Raw genomic sequence first — 21,506 nt, forward strand, 5'->3', positions numbered from 1 at the left:
TCAACAGTTGTTCATGGCACAATGTCTTATATCCAGACATTGGGGCCAGTATCAGAAGAGTACATAAGTGGCCATATCCTGACGGAACAGTGGATGGTTGTGGGTAGTGAGGAAGGATCAGAGAGGATAACCCCGGCCAGAAGAACCAAGGGCCAGCGCAGAGAGGATGGACCCGATGTGAGCGAGGCGGCAGCGAGAAGACCAATGTGGCTGGAATGCAGAATTCTTTTTGAAAAGTAGAGGGAGATTGCAAAACTCTGGAGTGCCGTGGCTCATCATCTCCAGATGCCTTGAAGCGATGCTCAGTAGATAGAAAGCCATTGTTGGTTCTGGACCAGTGGCATGACATAAGGGAGGCGGTGTCCCCGGAAGATGAATCGGGCATTGATGTAGCAGAAGACTTGGAGAGGGAGACCCTGGAGATCACTGCTGCGTTTCCAGAGGTCGGAGGAAAACGTCTGCAGCTGTTCTCTACTGTCAACTTCATCTTAAACCAGGGACAAAAGCCCTTGTGGATGTGTCTTAAAATATAAGCTCATGTGAGTTGGGTTTCTAACCTCTCTGAATCAAAATCCTGACACTTAAACACTTTGCAGGGTTGAGTGGTCTTAGGCTTTGAAAGATATACAGTGATTTAGGAAAACTGAATTGCAGTAGATATGAAATAAAGGTGGGAATGAATCACATGATTGGTCACGGAACAATGACCTGCCCAGTTTCATGCGTACCGAGGGGAGCTCTGTGAGACCAGGTGAAAGAGGTTTGTTGGGGCCGCTTTGCAATGAGCCATTCTTCCAGCCCTGGTATTGCAGCTGAGTGCTAGGTATTGCTCTTTGCCCTGCCTTGTTCTTGGGCAGACCCCTTCCTCTGCAAAATCAGATATTCTTTTTGTTGTCCTTTTGGGCTGTTTTGGTTTTAAATGCAGTGTACCACCTGCTAACAAGATACTAAGTTTGTTATACTAAAACTAGATTCGCAGAGTCCCTCCCACCAAACTACATTTCCTGTTGTGTTCCCCGCTACTGTTCGTGGCAAGGCTCTCTTCTCCATCCCCCAGACAAATACCCTGGGGTTGTGTTGGATGTCCTTCTCCCTGCTCGTTCTCTATACTCCTTCTGGTGCTGTCTCTGGGTCATCTCTCCAATGCAGTCTCCGCTTCTTGCCACCAAACTTGTCCCCTCCCCCAATCTGCCTGCAGCCTCCACTCCCCTCCCCCCACCGTTCTTGTACGTTGATTCAAATACAGCCCTCATCAGGCCCTCCTCACCCCCATGATCTATATGTGGGAAAAGGTGGGCACTTAATATCCCATTGTTCCATTCTTCCTGTTTAAAAGTCTTCAACTCATCCTTACTGTGAACCAAATCAAGTCTAAAAGTAGCTCTGTCTCTAGGAATCAAACTTCACAACAACCTGATTTCTGCTTCTTTCTGCTCCCTGTACTGCAGGTAGAGCCAGAGTGCTAGCTTTCCTTGTGCGTGTGCGACCCTTCTGCACTTCCTGTATTTCTCACGCCCTTTCAGCACCTCTGCAAGTCCAGGTTGTACGCACCCAGCTCAAATGTCAGTCCTTCCACAGGAAGCTTCGCACATGTACGATGTTGCTGTAGGTAGAGAGGTGACCCAGATGTGTGATGACGGAACAGTTCTTTTTATTATTTTATAGGACAAATAGAAATACAGTTCTCACTTCTGGTTTCAGCTGAGCTGTATTTCAGTAGAAATACAGTTATAATCGTCTAAGTGAGAAAAGACTTACTGACCCACCGCCACACAAGCTTACACTCATCTCCTCCCCAAAACTTCCCTGTTTCTGCTCTTTACAATTCGAAGACATTTCTGAACTTCCAAGGCACCTTAGGGCAGATATCCCTTACAACCTGTATTATGCTTTGTCGATTGATAAACAGAAATTCCCAGTAAAGGCTAAATCATTTGAGAGCACAGCGTTTGGCATAATCTACACGTAGTAGGAACTCAAACATTTGAGGAGAATAAATCCGCCTGTTTTTATGATCTTTCTGTATTTTACATCTTCTCTGAGGATATTAATAAATGCCTTTAAATGTTTATCACAGTAATATAGTACATTGAAACTTATAATGAACTCAATCCCCTTTCCCATTCTCCATCTGCCTCCCAGTAGCCTCTTTTAAAATTATACCCGATTTTCGGTGTAGTGGTGACTTTATTAGCTATAAAAATTATACATCCTGCTCCTTTTTTCTTACCAATTATAAACCTTATCTCCCAATTTCCTGTTTTGATGAAACAGAAGAGTCAACTCACATTAACCACCCACCTCCCTCTTCCCACTCCCAATTTTAAAACAGGCACATACATCACTCTGTCTAGTTCCTCTTTCCATACATTTATGTCTTTGACAAATACACCAACCTAAATCTCTTGTTAAATCAATTTGACTCCACACTTATTAAGAAAAGAAATTAGGAACCTCCTTTCGCTCTTTTACGCTCATATTTTTTCTTTAATAATACCTCCTCTTTTTTTCTGTTCAGACCTTCTGTTCATTTGATATGAAAATGCCTGGCTTAAATAGGTCTTCTTGTCCCCCTCACTTTTTCTCCTTTTATATTTCTGTATCTTGATGCTATCTTTCAGCCCTTTATTAAGTATATAGGTCTGATCGAGAAGATAGCATTTGAGTTAAATAGGAGACGAGGGGGTGCCAGGTGGCTGTGTAGAGGGTAGAGCGTCCAGGCAGCGGGAACAGCAGTGGGAGCGTTGAATGACAGGAGGTCAGAGAGAGCAGGATGGGTGGGCGGGGCAGGTCGCGGGTGCCTCGTAGGCTGTTAAGGATTTGGGCCCAGAGAATTGAGGTGTTAAGGACGGTTTCCTTTCCCATAACATTGTGATGTTTCATGGGTCCTGTGTTCTTTCTCTGAAGATGTTTATTATAAGGTTTGGGGGGTTTTCTTGTTTTGAGCTTTCCTCTGTTCTCTGACATCAATTTTCTAAGAAAATTACTTTCTTATTGGTTTATCTTGATCTTTTCTGTAAGACTTCAGATTTCCTTCAAATACCTGGCATTGCTTTGTTGTCATTACATATTTAAGAGTGAGGAGCTAGGGGAGAAAATGAATGAGGGGCTTGGGTAGCCTTGGAGGAACATGGGTAGGGAGTTGGCACTTTGCCTAGAGACTAATTTATTTAAAACGGAAGGATGAGAAGAAATTTACTCTGGGCTCCACGGTCTGTACTGGATACTCTGGTTTTCTGCACCTGAGTTGTTCAGTCTTTAATTGACACACTTTCTGCCATCGTCCCCACAGGGGCTAAGGACCTGACTGCCATTTGGGTCTGAGGATGGGGGTTGAGGGCCAGAGCGGGTGGGGGAGTCAAGGATTTCTCCCGGGAACACCTTTAATTTAATTTGATGTTTTCATCCACTCCCTGCTCCTGAAGCGCCACACTGAACTCTGACAAATGGACCACTTTTCCCTTCAGTTGGTGCCCATGCTCTGAACTATGGCTTCCTCTACGCTGCTGCAAGAATTAAATTGTACTTTACTTTCTACTTTCGTTTTGCAGACATTTGGGGAAATCACCTTTCTGTTGACGGTTTCCCTCCAATGTTGTGTCAGGATTATTGCTTCTTTTATAGATACTTTTTTAACAGGACTCTGAGAGGAGGGGTGAACAGCTGGGCTTCTGTTCTCCGTGTAAACGGAAGCCTGACATGTTTGACTATAGGTGTTGCTAAAAACTGAAGAATTCTGTTTTGGGCATTTCTTCTTTCTCTGCCAGTAATGTCATTAATATTTTAACATTATACTGACTCCTACCTTCGGCTTAACCTTTCTAAATGTTTCAGATTATTTATTTTAAAAATCAAGTCTAGAATATTGCTAAAAATTAGTGAGGCAGTTACGATAAGAATAATTTTCCCTAAATGTTTTAATCAACAGCCTACTTAGAAAAATGGGCAAAACATACATCCAGACAGCTTAATTCACAAAACAGAACACTTTTTAAAATCTTACGTATATGAAAATAGTACACTCAACCTTGCTCATAAGAGAAATGTAAATATCAAAACTGTAATGGGATTTTTTTAAATTTTATTTCTTTTTTAGAGAGAGGATATGGAAGAGAGGGAGAGAAGCATTGATGTGGTAGAGAAAGGTTGCCTCTTACACACCACCTCCAGCTGGGGGCCTGGCCCACCCCCCCAGGCATCTGCCATGACTGGGAATTGAACCAGCGAGGGCCACCTCTCAGTTCACAGGCCGGCATTCAACCCACTGAGCCGCACCAGCCAGGGCAGAATTTTTGTTTTTAAGTTTAACACCTTGTTAGTGAGAATGTGTAATCACTGCTGTATATTGTAGGCGTGGGTCACAAACTCTGTACTGAGGGCAATTTAGCCGTAACCATAAAACTTTTAAATTATGTACATTTTGACACAGTCCCATTACCAGGAAATTGTCCTGTGGACATAGTCACACACGTAATAAACATACGAGGACGTTTATTGCAGTGTTGTTTATGTTTGTAAAAAGACTGAAACCCACCTGAATGCCCATCGGTAAACGACCGGTCAGATTATAATTCACTCATTGCAATGAACTGAACTCTATGCCGTCATTAAGAAGAACGAGGAAACCGTGTGGTGATAAGGAAAGAGCACCAAGGCACAGTCAGCTTAAAAAAAAATGCCGGTGTAGAATAGCAAGCTATTTGTGCTTAAAAAAATACACACACTCATGCCCACAGACTGGCCCCGGAAGGACACTCGGAGCTGGGGCAACAGGAGGTACCCGCGGAACAGGGGTGGAGGGAGATTTCTTTTTTCATCTCGAACTTTTGAATCATGGACTTGTGCTTCTAGTACCTCTTTAGAAATAAATGTGTAAATAGATAAAGAAGTACAATTTAAAGTTTCTAGACAAATGTATATCAGGAGTGTAAATGAAAGGCTGTTCTTCCTAACTTACCAACGTTCAGTTTGGGAGAGTCTGAGTTCAGTCTGCCGTTAGAGAGGCCCTGGGGAGGCCCGGTCTCCACCACAACCCCTGCACCTTCCACGCCCCCTTCTGCTGCCTTATTTGTGGTTAATGTGATTGATGTCTCTGCACTATGGCTGCTGCCCAGCCGTCCCAGAGCCTTCCTCTGTCCCTGTAGCCCATCTCTGCTTCCCAAGTGTTGCCACCTGGCCTGCTAGCCACGGAGCCACTAAGCGGGCAGCATGCCAAAAACAGGGTCTGTGCGGCCCAGGACTTGGCAAGTTCGTGTGCAGCCGCTTTTCCGTACAGGGTCTCGGCAACGCTGGGCTTGCACAGGCCTGGCCCGGATCACGACAGTCCTCTGGGAGGACTTTATCCTACGGAGGCCCTCTGCTGGGACATCTCCTCTCTCCGAGTCTCTGCTAAACCTCTGTTGGTCCAGACGGGGGTTTTAGGAAGTAGTGATCAGGGATTTTTAGAGAATGATAATGGATATAAAACTGCCCTACCCTCCCTTAGCTTAGACCAGTTTATCTCGAAGGGAGACCCGAGCACAGGTGTGTGCCACTGTGATTGGAAAGGAAGACAGCTTCCTGATCGGAACCACAGCGAGGCACTTGATTTTGTTTACCTGCGATGCAGCTTCCTCATCATTGCGCCCAGTCACTACTTACTTCAACTCGCATGAGGTAAAGCCTAAACACAACATGTTCTCAGCGGGAGGGGCAGGCCCAGGAGACTGATGTGGCAGGAGAACTATAAACTCAGAGTCTGTCTCCGGGAAGAGTGATGGCTGACCCCATGTAAGAATTCTAATTCTGAATATTTGTGAAGTCAGGTTGTCATGAGATTAATGAGGTCTGGGAATTGACACATAGTGGGCTGTTGATAGGGATTGTCTAACCTGTTTTTCATTTGTAGATTGTGTAACAGGGTATGGCAGTGTCTCAGTGGCACGAGCGCTTGCTACCTGCTGTCCCCTCCTAGGTGAAGTCGGGCCTGGCTGGTGTAAGCCTGGCTCCCTGTCTCGCTGCTCTGCAACTCCTGCTGAGCAGCTTTCAGGGACCATAACTGGTGCTGAAATTGGAGATGGGAGAAGAAAGAACGTGCCATGGCCAGGTGAAGGTCGGTCCTGCGATCCCAGCATCTGCTGCTGCTTCTATAGCTGCTTATAATCGTCCCTCACTCCTCTCTCTCACTTGCCCAGCTCTGAGGACCCTGCCTGCCAGCAGGGCTTCTTCCCATAAACATTTGAAGAAAAAGAACCGCCAAAGTGTCCCTCAGGAGGGAAGTGGGTAAAGAAGATGTGGTGCATATACACAGTGGAAGACTACTCAGCCATAAGAAAAGATGAAATACTGCCATGTATGAAAACATAGATGGACCTTGAGAATATTATGCTAAGGGAAATAAGTCCGTCAGGAAAAGCTAAGAACCATATGATTTCACTCATGTGGGATGTAAAACTGAAACTCCTGGACAGATAACAGCAAGGTGGTTACCAGAGGGAAGGGGTGGGGGTAATAGAGTGTAAAGGGGGCCAATTAAATGGTGATGGAAGATGACTTGACTTTGGGTGGTGGGCACACAGCGCAGTAAACAGATCATGTGTCACAGAATGTACACCTGAAACCTATGAACCAATGCCACCCCAGTAAATTTAATTTAAATTAAAAAAAAAATTTACCCTAGAGAAAGAAAAGAGAACTGATTTTTTTTGTTGTTTTGTGTTGTTTTTGTTTTGCTTTGTTTTGTTGACTCTCAGTCAGCGTCCCTGAAAGGGCCTGGCTTCTCCGTTGTCAGCTTCTCGGACAGTAAGGAGCGTTGCATTTCCCTTCCGAATTCTGCTCACTCAAACACCCAGTCTCTGCTGTTCGGCTTCTGTGTAGTTTCAATCCGCTGCTGACAAGACCTGAGAGGTAGCTTGCTGGCGGACAATCTCTCCTGCGGTAGGAATTAACTTGCTTGAGTTTCCATAGCATTTTCAAGTTAGAGTCGACAGAAATCTAAAATCGAGTGGGTCCATAGATGGATTTCACTTAGTCTTTGAGGCGCTACAGAATTAATCTCACATCGATCAATACATATAAATGACCACTATGAGCAAACTGCTGAGCTGAGTGCAGTGGGGGAGGGGAGGAGACAGACGTTCCCTGCTTTTAAAAGATTTGGTCTAGTAGTTGGATAAGTAAGCTATTTGCGAGGAAAAAAGTTAACAGAACAGGGAGGCGTTAATTGGGGCCTGGTGAGTTATACAACCAGCAGCAGCGGAGCAGAGACTACTGGGTTGGAAGACTTTGGAGCCTGTGACTCCCTCCCCCTCCCCCAGGGCCTTCAAGGACAGAACCAGTGCTGGAGGCCAAGTGCAAGTTTAAGGAAAAGTAGTATGGAGACTATGTAGAAGAAGCGGTTTTAACGAGCAGACCTGTATGTTCTGTCACTAGCAGGCACTGCTTGTGGATGGATTGATAAAGAGGTGTGTGCTATACCTTCTCTGTGCTAAACCGGGGGCCCTGAATCAGGACTACCACAGGTGGTGAAGCACTGAGTGCCCTGCACTGCCCAGAAGTGCCTAACTGGCAAGGGGCAAGGAGAGGCTGAAATCCAGCCGAGTTGTGCTTCCTTGAACCTTGGTGCTGGCTCTTTCTGGCCAGACCAAGAGGCGCCTTATAACTCTGCCAGGCTGTGTATCGGGGGCTACATCCAAACAGAGGGCCACCTCTTTACGAGTGCTTCCTAATGGGGGCGGCCCTTTCAAAGCACACAAAGGTGCTATACAGGACAGTGATGGCTCTGCCTCTGAGTCCTAATCTGCCGCTGCCTAAAATGCAGCAAAGGGTTGAATGAACGTTGAGATGGATTATCGATGTTCTGCACACACTCAGTCTCCCTTCTTCAAGAGGGACTCTCATGCGGTTTTCTGCCTGATGCTTTGGAAGAATGGCAGTGATTTGGGGGCTGGGGTGGAAAGGCAGAGATAGGCTTGAAGACTCCTTAACAGTTCTAAAATTTTTTGAGTCCACAAATTAGACTGGATGCTAAATTTAAATCCAATCCTCTCCTTCAAGCCAAAGCTGTTTTCCTGTGGTCAAGGCTTTCCATGTACCTTTCGTCACAATGCACCTCAGCTATGGACCGAGCCCTTGTGCTGTACATAAGTGGTCTAACTACTTTGGAAGGAACTGAAGAAGTAGAGGGTGGACTTTGTCCCCAGATGCTCACCTATTTAGGGAAAGAGAAGTGTTAACTACAAAATGAGGGCATCGGCCATTTATAGGGATTTTTAATGGCTACCTTGTCAGAGATACATGGTCTTGATTTTGACACCACAGTGGAATTTTCATGTGCTATAAAAAGTGGTAATTCAGCAATCACAAAGCATTTCCTGTCCGCACGTTCATTTGCAGATAAAGATACCACAGGAGTGGTAAGTTGGGATTAAAAGGAACTGACCTGCCAGGGCAATGCTATTGAGTATGTCTGCCCTGATGCTCAGTCCCCGGGGCTCTCACACTCTCAGGAGTATTATCTGTGAGTTCTTTGCTGTGCAGGCCGACACCAGGAGGGTCTGATCCATGTGTAACACCGTCTTCCCCCTTCCCTCAGCCCTTCCTCTCCTCCCCACATGGAAATGGTTTCTTCTGCTCTTGAGGCTGCAGAGACGCTCCTGTGTCCACCCACACTACTCAACCTCCATCCACAGTGGGGGGACCCTCGTGAAGGCCTTCCTTTCTATTCCTTTTTACCAAGGTCACATCTAGTTTTCCAAAAAGCCTGTTGATCTTGATGATAAATCCCCATTGTCCCAGATCCTGTGGTCAGTATGTAAATGAACAAGATCCCCACCTCACGCTGGAGCTCTTGCACTGAAGCGCTAACACGGGGGCTTTTATAGGTGGTTGGGAGGCGGGAGGGATGGATGCGGGGGGAGAGAGGGAGAGAGTGAGTGAGCACATGTGTATACAAAGGCCTATCAGATGGGCGGATTTGAGTCTGAATCCCGACTCAGTCAGATGCTAGTTCTGCTTTTAATATCTAAGAGCCTCAGATTCCGCACCTATAAAGGGGGGTAATGATCCCAGCCAGCCTGGGTGGCTGTGCAGATAGACAAGAGACTGTAACTTGCGTAACGAGGTGCCAGCTTAAAAGAACAACCCTAAGTTGGACCTATAGAACTACAACAAAAGGTGGTATGTGGCACAGGACAAGTGCAAACAAAGGGCAGTGGGGGTTCCCAGCAGGAAGGCTCACACCTGGCTGAAGGCACGTGATTGAGTGTGTGCAGGGCCCTCCCAGCCTCCAGGTGCACTCCACTCCAGCAGCCGGGCAGAGCAGGGCAGAGCAGGCCCACAGGAGCAGACCTGGGAGGCAGCAGGTCCCCACACAGTCAGATGTTTACCTGCTGAAGCCAGCTGAGAGGGGTTAGAATGGAGATTCGGAAAGGGCGCAGCTGCCCAAGTTGACCTCAGCCTTCTGGTGGGGATTGAAGATCATTCCAGTCTCCAGAAAGCGAGGTGATTTCACCCTTTTGTCCGTCCACCCGCCTCTGGATGTCTAAGGTGAAGCGTTTTTCTCTCTTCTCCAGCTCAGAGGCTGAGAATGGTATGGAGGAGAAAAAGAAGGCCTGCAGGTCGCCGACAGCCCAGCCTCCCACCCCATCCAGTGAGGCCGAGTCCCCAGACCAGAAGAGACTCATCTGCCTGCGGTGAGTCCTCACGTTGACTGTGTTCCTTTTACTCTTTTTGGGAGGAGGGGTTGCCGGGGGGAGCTGGTGTTTCTAGTGTCATGGTGGTGGTTAAAAGAGTGAGGGTTGTCTATAGGCAAATAACACCCCTAAGAAGGAAGTGGGGTGTTTTCCCTTGAAATCCCAGCACCGGCGCTTGCCTTCCTTGCTTGTCTCTTCCCAGAAGCACCTTTTTGTCCTTCCAGCCCCAGCCTTCTGCGGAATGTCTGCCCTTTTCTCAAAGCACTGCCTTTGCTAACTGACAAAGCTGGGGTGGTCCTCATCCCAGATTTACACAGCGCCTACGAAGGCCGGCCAGGCTGTCTGTGAGGCCCGCCCAGGGTGGAATGTCTGCTTAGCCCCTGGGTGTGCACACCTGCTGTCCTGCTTTCCTGGCAGCTACGGAAAGAGCGGAGGGGAACCCCACCTGGGATCCCCAGGCTGGGTGTTCATGGGTGGGGGCATTCCCTGGGGTGGGTGCGGGTTTGGTTGTAGGGCCGTGGGGGTGGGGGCAGGCAGTTTTGAGATGTGGAGCTGTGGACCCCATCACTCTCAGAGGCAACAGTTGTGTGCTTTCCTTCACGTGGGTGGAAGAAGTAGGAACTTAAGAATGGCTTTTTAGCCCTTAAAAGAGAATGGTTAAAGCAGTGGTCCGGTGTGAGTAATGCAGCCACCGATCCGTAGGAGTTGAGGGGTGATGGCCCTCCTCCCTGTTGTTAGAATGGGCAGACTGCTACCTCCTGCGTCTTTTGGCCTCTGCTAAAGGATGATTCAATGTCTCCTGCTTTCCCTCCCCTCCCGGCTACCCAGCCCACACCCTCTCTCCACATCTATACTTCATGCGGGACCAAGCGTAAGTCTTCCCCCAGATCTCTGTCACTCCCGGTTATCGCTCCATCCTTGCTGCACGCCTCAGTCCGATCTCTTCCTTCAACTGTGTTTTCTATCACTGTTTCCTGTCACAGCATCCTGTGTCGCTCAGCAGACAAGTCCCTCCATGATGGCACAAAGCATGTCGTTTCTTGTGTCTTTCACTGCTATTGACTGGCTACAGCATGCACTTGTAAAGTCCTGTTGGTTTTACTCCAACTTCCCCAGGCTTTAGAAGATGAGACTAACGCACTCATTATTGGGGCGTGCTTGTTAAACTTCACAGGGCATATGCCCTACATAGTTGCAAAGATCCCAGCACTTGGTTTAAGGCTCTGCTCTCACTGACTGGAAATGCTTAATACATGGTCCTGCCCATAGTCACTTGTGGGAAGTGAGAATAACATGGTTGAGAAGACCCAAAGAAATCAGTACTATGTAAATATGCACCCCTCCCCCACCACCACGGAGACCAGCGCTGTGCAGGCAGGCCCCTTCTGCTGGTCCTCTTGAAGTTACTATGCTACAGCTGCCCTGCTTGTCACATTTGCTTCCTGTCCATAGTTCTGCAAAGGGTCTGATCACTGCCTTGACAGTTCCATTAATTGGAATCAGTAGAGTTGATAAATCCAAATGAGTGAATAGTATAAATAATAGGTAATTGGACAATTGAAAAAGTCATTTTATTTTCAAGTACAATAGAAATGTTTTCTCACTTTTTTAAAGTACTCCCTAGAATTCTAAAGAGATTTTTATCTGTGAATAGGCTCAGTGGCCAGTACCTGATTCCAAATCACTGTGCCTTGAATGGCTGAGAGGTATTTCACCTGTTGTTTGAGCATCGCGGATTCAGACTGAGCCTGGAAGGGGCCGAGGACCTCACACAGTCCGTTTTTTCACAGCTGAGGGCACCGGAGCCTGATGTGTCTCTAACTTTAGTCATTTCTGTCCCTCTGTCACACCCATATGCCACTTGGATTGCTTAAGATTCTTCTTAAATCAGCTTTGAACCAAACTTTTTAACTGTACCCCATTATAAGGAATCATATGGTGAAATCATGCATTTCATATGCCATTTTCCCCAATAAACAAAAAATCTATATAATCATGTCATAAAACTTGTTCATATATAGACCCCTAAAAATCACACATGCATTCCATTTTGACATGACTAGGTTGAAGATCCCCAAGTCTACTAAAATGGAGACCCCTTGCTAGAATAGAATCACCTTAGAAGGCAATCCTGGACTTGCCTTTTATCCTGATTTCACTTCGGCGCTCTGGGATGTTTTGTCTCTTCCTTACAGCCAATGCTGCTTATCCCAGGAGGCCCCAGGTGTGAAGCCCACGGTGTCCTATTGGCTCCGCTGTCCTCCTGTTAGACACCTGTCTCGTACCTCCTCCTCCTGCCCATGATAGGTTTTGTTTTGGTGCTGAATCATGTACCACCTTTCTGAGAAGGTTTTTGTCTTTGTTGTCATTTTTTATTGAGGTATAATGGACATACAACATTATATTGGTTTCAGGTATACCATATGATTCAAAGCTTGTATACCTTGCAAAATGCTCACCACAATAAGTCTAGTTCACATCTGTCCCCACACAGTTACAATTGTTTTTCATGCGATGAGAACTTAAAAAGCTGTTTGCTGTGTACACAGGCTCTTGTGTGTCCCAAAGCATTCAACACAATGCCCCACTTAATTAATGCTTGTTAAATATTAATAGATTTCTGAAATACAAAAATCTTTGATTGAGCTATAGCTGCAATTTTGTTTAATAGTCTGCCTACTATATTCCTTATTGAGACTATATCATTATTTTCACAACTAGGTTGTAGTTTTCTCTTCCACAAATTACCATCTCTTCAGTGTGAGATTCCCCCTGCTGAAGTCACCCCAGTCCTACAACAGTCACTCTGTAAACCCCCTTAGTGGTAGGAGTGACTACTGATATGCAGAAGGGAAAAGCAAAGTCTGGTTTTCTCATGATATGGCATAATAATTGAGGTTTACTACAATAAAATTAATGAGTAATGTAAAAAATTCATTCTATAGACTCCCTGGATTTTCTTTCCTCAGGTCAAAATCCAATTTTGATGGTGCCTCTTTAGCAAGTGATAAGAGCGACTGTAAAACAGAAAGCAAAAGCGACTCTAAGGCGGACAGGAAAAAGTCTTCTTCTTCCAGCCAGGTAAGTGGGCAGTGCGGTGTGTGTTGTCTCACAGGTGTGTGACATCCTTGCATTAAAATGAAGGAGTCCGACCAGTCACTTGGGTGAACAGAAGGCCACCCGCCAGCACACAGGCGGAACAGCTGTGAACAGGGTCAGGATTCCCCTCCAGAAAGTGTTTTGGAGAAGGGCTGAAGCCCAGTTCTGTGCCACAGAGTGTGACGTACTCTCTGGGCCAGCAGTCAGGTTTTTGATACTTCATTTCTAAGCACTGGAATATGTGTCTCCTAAGAATTATTACAAAACAAAACTTCCAGCCAAGATGGAGGTAAAGGTAGACATACTTTGCCTCCTTGCATAGCCATAAGAAGGATCACAGCTAACCTCAACCCCCCCGCAAAAACCAACCCAGAACTGCCAGAAAATTGAATTATCTGGAAGTCCAACAACCAAGGATTTAAAGAAGCCATGTTTATCTGGATGGATAGGAGGGGCGGAGACAGGGAGCCGGGGAGGAGAGGACACGGCGTGGTGGTGCCGAGGTGGTCAGCGGGGCAGGTGGTCCCACGTTCACATGTGGCAGATAAAAACCAGGAGGGACACCTGGGGAGCGAGCAGTCCCAGCCTCAGGCCAGACCACGAGCCCAGGGTTCTGGCTCCAGGAAATAAAGCCGCATAACTTCCGGCTGTAAAAACCAGTGGGGGTTGGGGCAGTGGGAGAAACTGTCGGTCTCTCAGGGGAGACTCAGGGGAGTCTGTTTAAAAGGCCCACTCTGGGATTTCAGTACCAGGGCAGCAGCTAGAAGGGCACCAGTCACTTGTGGGAAGTGGGGGAAGCGACTGGAAATGGGGCAGGAGCCAAGCAAATAGCACTGTTCCTCTCTGACCCTTCTGCCACATACAGTGCCACAAAGTGATGAAGTAGACTGCTCTGCCCTGGCGAAGACCCAAGGCTCCACTCCTTATAACATGACAGGTGCACCAAGACATGGAGTCAAAGCAGCTCTACCTAATACACAGAAACAAGCACAGGGAGGCTGCCAAATTGAGGAGGCAAAAGAAACATGGCCCAAATGAAAGAACAGTTCAAAACTCCAGAAAAAGAACTAAGTGAAATGGAGATAGCCAACCTATCAGAGGTAGAGTTCAAAACACTGGTGATCATGATACTCAGAGAACTCAGTAAGTACAGCACAGGCATAAGGGAAGAAATGAAGGCCACACTAAGTGAAATGAAGAAAAATCTACAGGGAACCAACAGTGAAGGTAAGGAAGCTGGGGTTCAAATCAACAATTTGGAACATGAGAAAGAAATAAAGAGTCAACCAGTACAGAATGAAGAAACAGGAATTTAAAAAAAAATGAGAGAACAAGACTGTGGAATATCTCCAAAAGTACCAACATACAAATTATGTAGATTCCAGAAGGAGAACAGGAAGAGCAAGAAATTGAAAACTTATTTGAAAAAACAATGAAAGAAAACTTTTCTAATATGGTGAGGGAAATAGACATACAAGTACAGGAAGCACAGAGTCCCACACAAGTTTGACCCAAATAAGGACACACCAAGATATATCATAACTAAAATGCCAAAGGTTAAAGATAAAGAGAGGATCTTAAAAGTAGCAAGAGAAAAGTAGATAGTTACCATTAAGGAAGTTCCCATAAGACTGTCAGCTGACTTCTCAAAAGAAACTTTTCAGGCAAGCAGTATTCAAAGTCATGAAAATCAAGACCTACAACCAAGATTGCGCTATCCAATAAAACTATCATTTAGAATTGAAGGGCAGATAAAGTGCTTCCCACACAAGGTAAAGCTAAAGGAGTTCATCATCACCAAGCCCTTATTTAAAGGAGTGTACTTAAGAAAAAAAGATAGAAACTATAAACAGTAAAATGACAACAAACTCACAACTATCAACAACTGAATCTAAAAAACTAAAACTAAGCAAACAACTAGAACAGGAAGAGAATCACAGAAATGGAGATCACATGGAGAATTATCAGCAGGGAGGGTTGGGGGGAGAATGGAGGAAAAGATACAGGGAATAAGAAGCATGATTGATAGGCACAAAATAGGGGGATGTTAAGAATAGTATAGGTTCTGAATTTCTTTTCAGAAAACCTAATTAAATAACTGATCTGTTAAAAAAAACTATTATAATACACTGTTGACACACCCAAGAAATTGAACTAATAGTAAATATAAAAACATATTAATATAAAATCCATTTTCAAATTTCCACAATTATCCCAGCAGTGAATATTCTTTATAAGGATTGATTTTTTGTTTTCCCCTGTAAAATCTGATCAGGATCCAGGCACTACATTTGTCATATTGCTTTTTATTTTAATCGGTCTAATATCTTTTTTTAAAAATCCTCACCTGAGGATATGTTTATTCATTTTACAAAGGGAGGGGGGAGACAGAGAGAGAAGAGAGACAGAGAAACATTGATTTGAGAAAGAAACACTGGTTGCCTCCTGCACACACCCTGACCAGGGATCGAACCTGTGACCTTTTGGTTCACAGGATGATGCTCCAGCCCACTGAGTCGCTGTGCCAGGGCCCCATTACCTTTTTATTTTTTGTTAACCTCTTATTACAACGGCATGTTTGACGAGTCCATGGCCCAGGATATTTTTAAATCAAGTGTGCAACAGTGTTCACTGTACCACTAAAAACAGAATGTCGGTAAAACTCCCATAGAACACCTGCCTTTAGTCAAGGTGACTCCCTGGATGCAAAAGGTACTCCCAGGAAGCAGCGTAAAATAACCTACTTTATACGAGGTGTTTCTCTATAAAACAGCTCACTCCTGGGGAGCAGTCTGCCATCAGCATGACCTGTCTGAAGCTCTTCTTTTTTTTAAGTGTATTTTATTGATTGTGCTATTACAATTGTCCCATCTTTCGCTTCCCTGTGTTCTCCTCTGCCCTGCACTCCCCCTCCCTCCAGCACTTCCCCCTTCAGTTATGTCCGTGGGTCACCCAGTTCTTTGGCTTCTCCATTTCCTATACTGTTCTTAACCTCCCCCTGTCTGTTTTGTGCCTACCAATTCTGTGAGGCTCTTCTTTGCAGTGATACTAGGGCCGATTTTGCCGTTGAGACCACACCTAGTTTGGACAGTGAGACATCAAGGACCTAACTATAGTACCTCTGTTTTCCTCGTGAGACTTTTTCACCGAAAGCACCTGTAGGCAGAGCGGTCCTGTGGAAGGAGGACTCAGCTCCGCCTCTGAGGAGCTGTGTGGCTCCAGTTACTCAGCATCTCCGGGGCTCAGTGTCCTGAGGTGGACGTCAGCCTCCGGGTTATTGTGCGGTGCTTTGTGAAAGCACCTTGCAAAGCAGAAGTACAGTCTGCTCATTGTTACAGTTGTGGGAATGGATGCCCTGAAAATGAAGTGCTTTTCAGCATTTCAGCCTCTTGGGCCTTTTACCCTCGTTGAGAGAAATCCTCCTTGTCTTGTCATCTCCCCTGACACCGAGGAATGCCCCACAGCAACAACACTGTCAGTGACAATGGCAGGGAGTAGGTCCTTTAGCTGTGTTATCTCATGCACACCTCTGTGGCATCCCACAGAGGCAGCTACTGTTTTTGCCTTGGGAAGAGAAGAGGAAACTGAGGCTCAGAGCAGTTGAGTGACGAGGCCACAATCACAAGCCAAAGGAGAGAGGGGTGGCCAAGGCTTAAACTTGAGCTGACAATAACTGCTCAAGGTCCCCTTCTCAGAGTACTCACTGGTGCAGCGCCCTGGGGTCTTGCCCTCCCCTAGTGAGATTCCTCAGAAGTTCTCATTTCTCATTCAGGGCATCTTTAGCTCGTGGGCAGATGGCTGGCCACCAGCCGTATCGTGATTGTAGCTGTCGATCAAACCAGCAGGTCACTAGTCCTGTTGGAAAAGGAAGTTTTTGCGCCCTGCCTCCCACTGTTTGTCACAGAAAGGCCATTTGTGCTGGAGACTGTGAGATCAGAGATGGAATTCCTGAAGATACATAATGAGGGAGGGAAAGTGTATTGTGTGATTTAAATGGAAGTTAAAAGGTATGGGGTTTCACAGAAAAAAAAACTAAGAGCCTCGATGTCTCTATTCTGTTCTCACTGCAGTACAAGGCAAATATGCATTTCCACAAGTTGTTTCTTGACGTCCCAACCGAGGAACCACTGAGGCAAAGTAAGTTCTGACTTGTTTGGCTTTTCAAGCTACATGTTTGCAAAGATGCTAATTGTTTTTGTGGGAGAAAGAGGGCGTGGTCTGGGGACCGAGTCACCAAGGGGGTTGGTTTCTGAAACTCAGGTTGTGGTAACAATGCCAGCTGCCACGCAGTGCTCCCCAAGTACCTCGGGGAACAAGAAAGAATAGGAAACTGAATCTCTCCACATGGTATGGAACCAGTCCGAGATGATTCCCTATTTACTGCTGAAACGCATTGTGTTCCAATTGTCCTGAGATTCGGGATGGAAAGAAACACAGGTCAGGTGGAGAGCCGTGTGTTGATTCCTGCCTTGTGCAGGGCTCAGTGATCGCATCCAAATGCTGGGTCCAGCACGCCAGTTAAGCACCTGCTGTCCTCGTGGTTCACCTCGTGGTTCAGCCTCTCTCAGTATATACATCAGGGCCAGACGCTGGACTCCAGCCGTGATCCCCAAACAGAAGGCGTGGGTCCGGCGCTCTGCCCACAATCAGACCATCTGTAATATTCCAAAGGGGCCATTGGCGACAGTCCCGGGGGGAGGGGCCGAAGCGTGGACATTAGCACGGGCGCCACGCCTTCCTACCTAAGGGAGGTTTCTGAAACACCATTCTTGAACTCTTGTTTGTAATGATAGACTTGCCTTTCCATTTTGAATTTCATACTAAAATGTGTAAGGCTTTGAATGAAAAGAAATTCTCATCTTCATACTTTTATTCCACTATAGATGGTGGAGAAAGAGGTGATAGATCTTTTGAGTGTGTGAGGGTCCATCTGCCCATCTCGGAGTCTCAGCAGATGCACAGAATTCTCACTCTAACTGCACATTCTAAACGCCGTTTTACCCCTCTGTGTGTTTTCTCAGGTTTTACCTGTGCTTTACAGAAAGAGATTCTGTACCAAGGGAAGCTCTTTGTGTCAGAAAACTGGATCTGTTTTCATTCCAAGGTCTTTGGAAAAGACACTAAGGTTTGTATATTTTTTTTAGAAAGAAAGCTAACCCTTTACTTGACTGTATTTGCAATATTGTTTAAAGTGTAGCAATACTTGTAAATATCTGTGTCGTTATCATACCCTTACACGAGGTTCCCAGTCTGACCAAGGTGTACATCCACAGCCCCCAGGGGCGTGGACGGACACCTTTCTGTTCTCATTAAATGAAGATCTGGGGGGGGGGCAGGGGACCCACAACACACCGAGCCATTAAGGAGAGTAGCCTAAAGGAACTGGCGGTTTTCCCAAGGCACCGCCTTCTGAAGCAAGGACCTTGGGCCTGTGGCATCGGGAGGGAAAGATAATTCCATCCCACTGACATTCTTTCCCTTTGAGCTGTGCCGTCACATTCAGGTCACCAGAATAAGGAGTCAGAGAGTCACCGCCTTGGGTTCCCGTGACCTCAGTGAGTTTTCACGTACCGTGACTTATGATTATGAATAAGCAGCTTTTATATTCATGAAGTAGCTGAATAAAAAATTCTTTCCCAGTGGGAGGTATGTTTTGTTGAAGTACTCTCCCTAAAGCCACTGGCAGTCCCATAAATAAAGACCACGCAACAAAGCAAACAGAGAGTCTTGATTTGGTTGGTGCGGAGTCAGCAGACTGGCATCCTCGTTCTAGGTCGAGCATGTTATGTTTATATTGCTCCTTCACTATGTAGAGTTGTTTAGATGAACATTTTGGTGCACAGTACTAGCTGGATCAGTGTAAGACAAGGTAATATTAAGCAATAGTCCACCATATTTCTAGATTTCTGGGTTCTAAGAACTGGTTCCTGAGTTGGGGGAGGGGATCGGGAAGTACTGAGCTTTGGTTCAACGTGGTAAAGATGATCCTCAGGAATTCGGAGACCCAGCACCTTTGACTGAAGCATCAGTGTTTGAAGACATTAGTGAGCCAAGAACCAGTCTTTTTTTTTAAGGAGTAGGGGGGTTCACAAAGCCAGTATGTATAGTTCCAAGCTAATACGAATCTGCCAGTGGTTTCAAAATCCTACTTCTACCTAAGGGAGAATTGACCCCCCAAAAAGGTGAAAGGAGTGACTCTGATTTTTTTTAAAGACTTAGCACACTGCGATTGCTTTTGCATGTGTTCTAGGAGAAAGGAGATTGAAAATTGGCAGGGGCAGGGACCTAGAACCATGAGAGTGACTTGCACATTTCCTCCCCCAGAAAGATGATGTCAAGGAGATTGGGGTTCAGCTCCATGGCGGAATTTCCTCACTGCCGATAGACCGTGGTGCAACACACGATCTGATATAAACTAAAGGCAACCAGACGTTTCTCTAGGAAGGGGAATGTTCTTTGTACCCGACCCAGGAACAAGCATTAGTCAAGCACAGTCTTAATTCAATCCAGACCTTTTAGCCCACTGGTATTTTCAGATGCTAGTAAAATTAAACATGTATATCACATTCCATCTAAGCTCAGACTAAAAGGTTATTTCTACTTTATTTCTCAGATGTTATCTAAATATCATTTTTATACTCATGAAGTAATTGACTGAAAGGTCTTTCTTAAGGATGTCCCCTGCCTTAGATTGGGGGGGGGGGAATACAAATTTTTAGCCCCGTAACACTGTGTGTGTGTTACTGTTCAGAAACAGAGTTAGACTCACTTTTGTATCACCATCTGTGTGAGTAGGTCTTAACTTCTTCTTTCCAGAGTTAACTGGAGGGGCAGCGGCACAGCTCTAGCTCAGAAACCTACATGTGAATGCAAATGTTCAACAGGAAAAGCATTTTTTTCTTCCTTTAAGCTGGCAGTGCTAACATAAGGCCCTCCTGTTCCCCACTGACCTTGTTCATTTCCTTCAGAACCTAAAAAGCATTTTCATAAAATAGGTGTTCAAGTGAGTGGATGCACCTGTAGAGAGATTCGGGGCATTTCTATTTACCATGGGTGTGTGTGACTCTGTTGATAGGGATCAAAGCGATGTGATCATTTTTTTTAACCTAACATGGCTGAAGGCATGTAACATAAAAGTATCAGGAACATTGACTGTTTTATGGTGTCTGATACGTTCCTGCAATGCCTCGTACGAAAAAGAACCACAGATGACATCTGATTTGTTCAGATTCTGTCTTCGTAACTGACTATATTTATGACCTTGAGCAAGCCGTATGCCACTGTAAACATCTCTTATCTCTTGGAATATCTGCTTTACGGGAATGTCCTAACTAAATGATATCCTCATCTGGTAAATTGTGGTCCTTTATTGTTTGAACCGGAAAAGAGTTCTTTTTCTTTCTATGAGGCAGATGAGGAAATGAATGACACTTTCTTTGAGTGCTAGGCATTTTCCGTATATTTTTCTCATGCAATCCGGAGAAAATGATGGGAAGTAGATAAGACTGTCCCCATTTTACAAATCAGGAAACTGAGACCCAGAAAGGAGAACTCAGAAGGTTGCGAGGTCATATAGATAATAACAGAGCCGAGCTGAGAATTCAAGTCCCAGACTTTCTGTCCAGTCACAGTTCTGTTACATCAGCGCTTTTCCACATTTTTTCTACCCATATGTGCCTAAGGACAGAGTGGGGTATGGGAGATCAGCCCAAAGGGGATGACCACCAGCACATAACTTCTTTAGAGCCTTGGGCTTATCTTTAGAATGAATGTAAATGAGCTAAAGGTTTCCCAGGAAGCCCTGCAGTAGAACTAAGCGTCCAGATTTGTCCCCTGGCTTTGACACCAGTTGGAGCAGCCCGGTGACGCACCCCTGCCCCTCTTTAAGATGGATTTTTCCCATGGATCCCAGAGAGCCTGCTGCTGAGTTTGACTTCTTCGTTATTGGTTTCATTTTGTTTTGTTTTGTTTTCCCTTCGATGTGAAAATTGGAAGTGTTGCTCTGAGAAGTCTTCACCAGGGCGTTAGCTAACTCGGTGCTTCCATTTCAGATCTCCATCCCGGCTTTCTCCGTGACCCTGATAAAGAAAACCAAGACTGCCCTTCTGGTGCCAAATGCCCTGATTATAGCGACAGTCACGGACAGGGTGAGTACACGCAGAGCAAAACTCGCTCCGTCCTGCTCTGACCTTCCCCTGCCCAGGGGGCCTCTTGCCAGGACCAAGACCGTGAATACCATCATCTGCCACAGGGAATCGGCATATATGCTGTAACACTAATCTTTAAAGTCCTGGCCTTTAGACATTTGTTTAGTGTTATTTCCCCTCACCAGATGACCTATTCTAACATAACTGTTGCCAATTTTTAATGTCCTGCTGACTTAATTATACTTGCTTGACCAAGGCCAAAAAAAATTAAGTTCTTTCCCAGCTTCCCTTTTTCTAACATCTGTCAGGCCAGACTAATCTGATACTCAGTTTCTTTCACATTATTTAAAACAACCACGATTACCACCTTGCTCACAGGGTGAGGCGGGATGACCCTGTGGAGTCCCTGGGGTCATGGTGGCCAGCCACCCCATAACCTCCGCTGGCACCTCTCCAAAGACATCCCAAGTACATAAAACTCATGCTTGCTCTGTGCATGCAGCTTCGGACCATCCCTGCTCCTCCTTGCTTCCAGGCCACTTTAACGATCCCTCTTCCGTACCGAAATTCCCAAGCTGCTGCTGACTGT

At 45.8% G+C, this 21,506-nt stretch overlaps 1 protein-coding gene across 6 annotated transcripts in view; it reads left to right on the forward strand.

Annotated features, from left to right (window-relative positions):
• Nucleotides 1-21,506, forward strand: part of GRAMD2B (GRAM domain containing 2B) — a 113,576-nt gene that overhangs the window by 77,909 nt on the left and 14,161 nt on the right. For 5 of the 6 annotated variants that reach the window (XM_053665332.1, XM_053665331.1, XM_037138225.2 and 2 more), the window contains 5 exons: nt 9,552-9,671; nt 12,641-12,752; nt 16,841-16,907; nt 17,792-17,895; nt 20,822-20,917. In XM_053665332.1, coding sequence (XP_053521307.1) covers nt 9,552-9,671; nt 12,641-12,752; nt 16,841-16,907; nt 17,792-17,895; nt 20,822-20,917 — 499 coding nt within the window. Of the gene's footprint in view, nt 1-9,551; nt 9,672-10,499; nt 10,543-12,640; nt 12,753-16,840; nt 16,908-17,791; nt 17,896-20,821; nt 20,918-21,506 lie in introns of all 6 variants that reach the window. The other variant, XM_053665333.1, reaches the window with a different exon arrangement.

Source organism: Artibeus jamaicensis, unplaced genomic scaffold (genome assembly GCF_021234435.1).
Source record: "Artibeus jamaicensis isolate MK-2021 breed Jamaican fruit bat unplaced genomic scaffold, CSHL_Jam_final contig_402, whole genome shotgun sequence".
Taxonomy (NCBI): domain Eukaryota; kingdom Metazoa; phylum Chordata; class Mammalia; order Chiroptera; family Phyllostomidae; genus Artibeus; species Artibeus jamaicensis.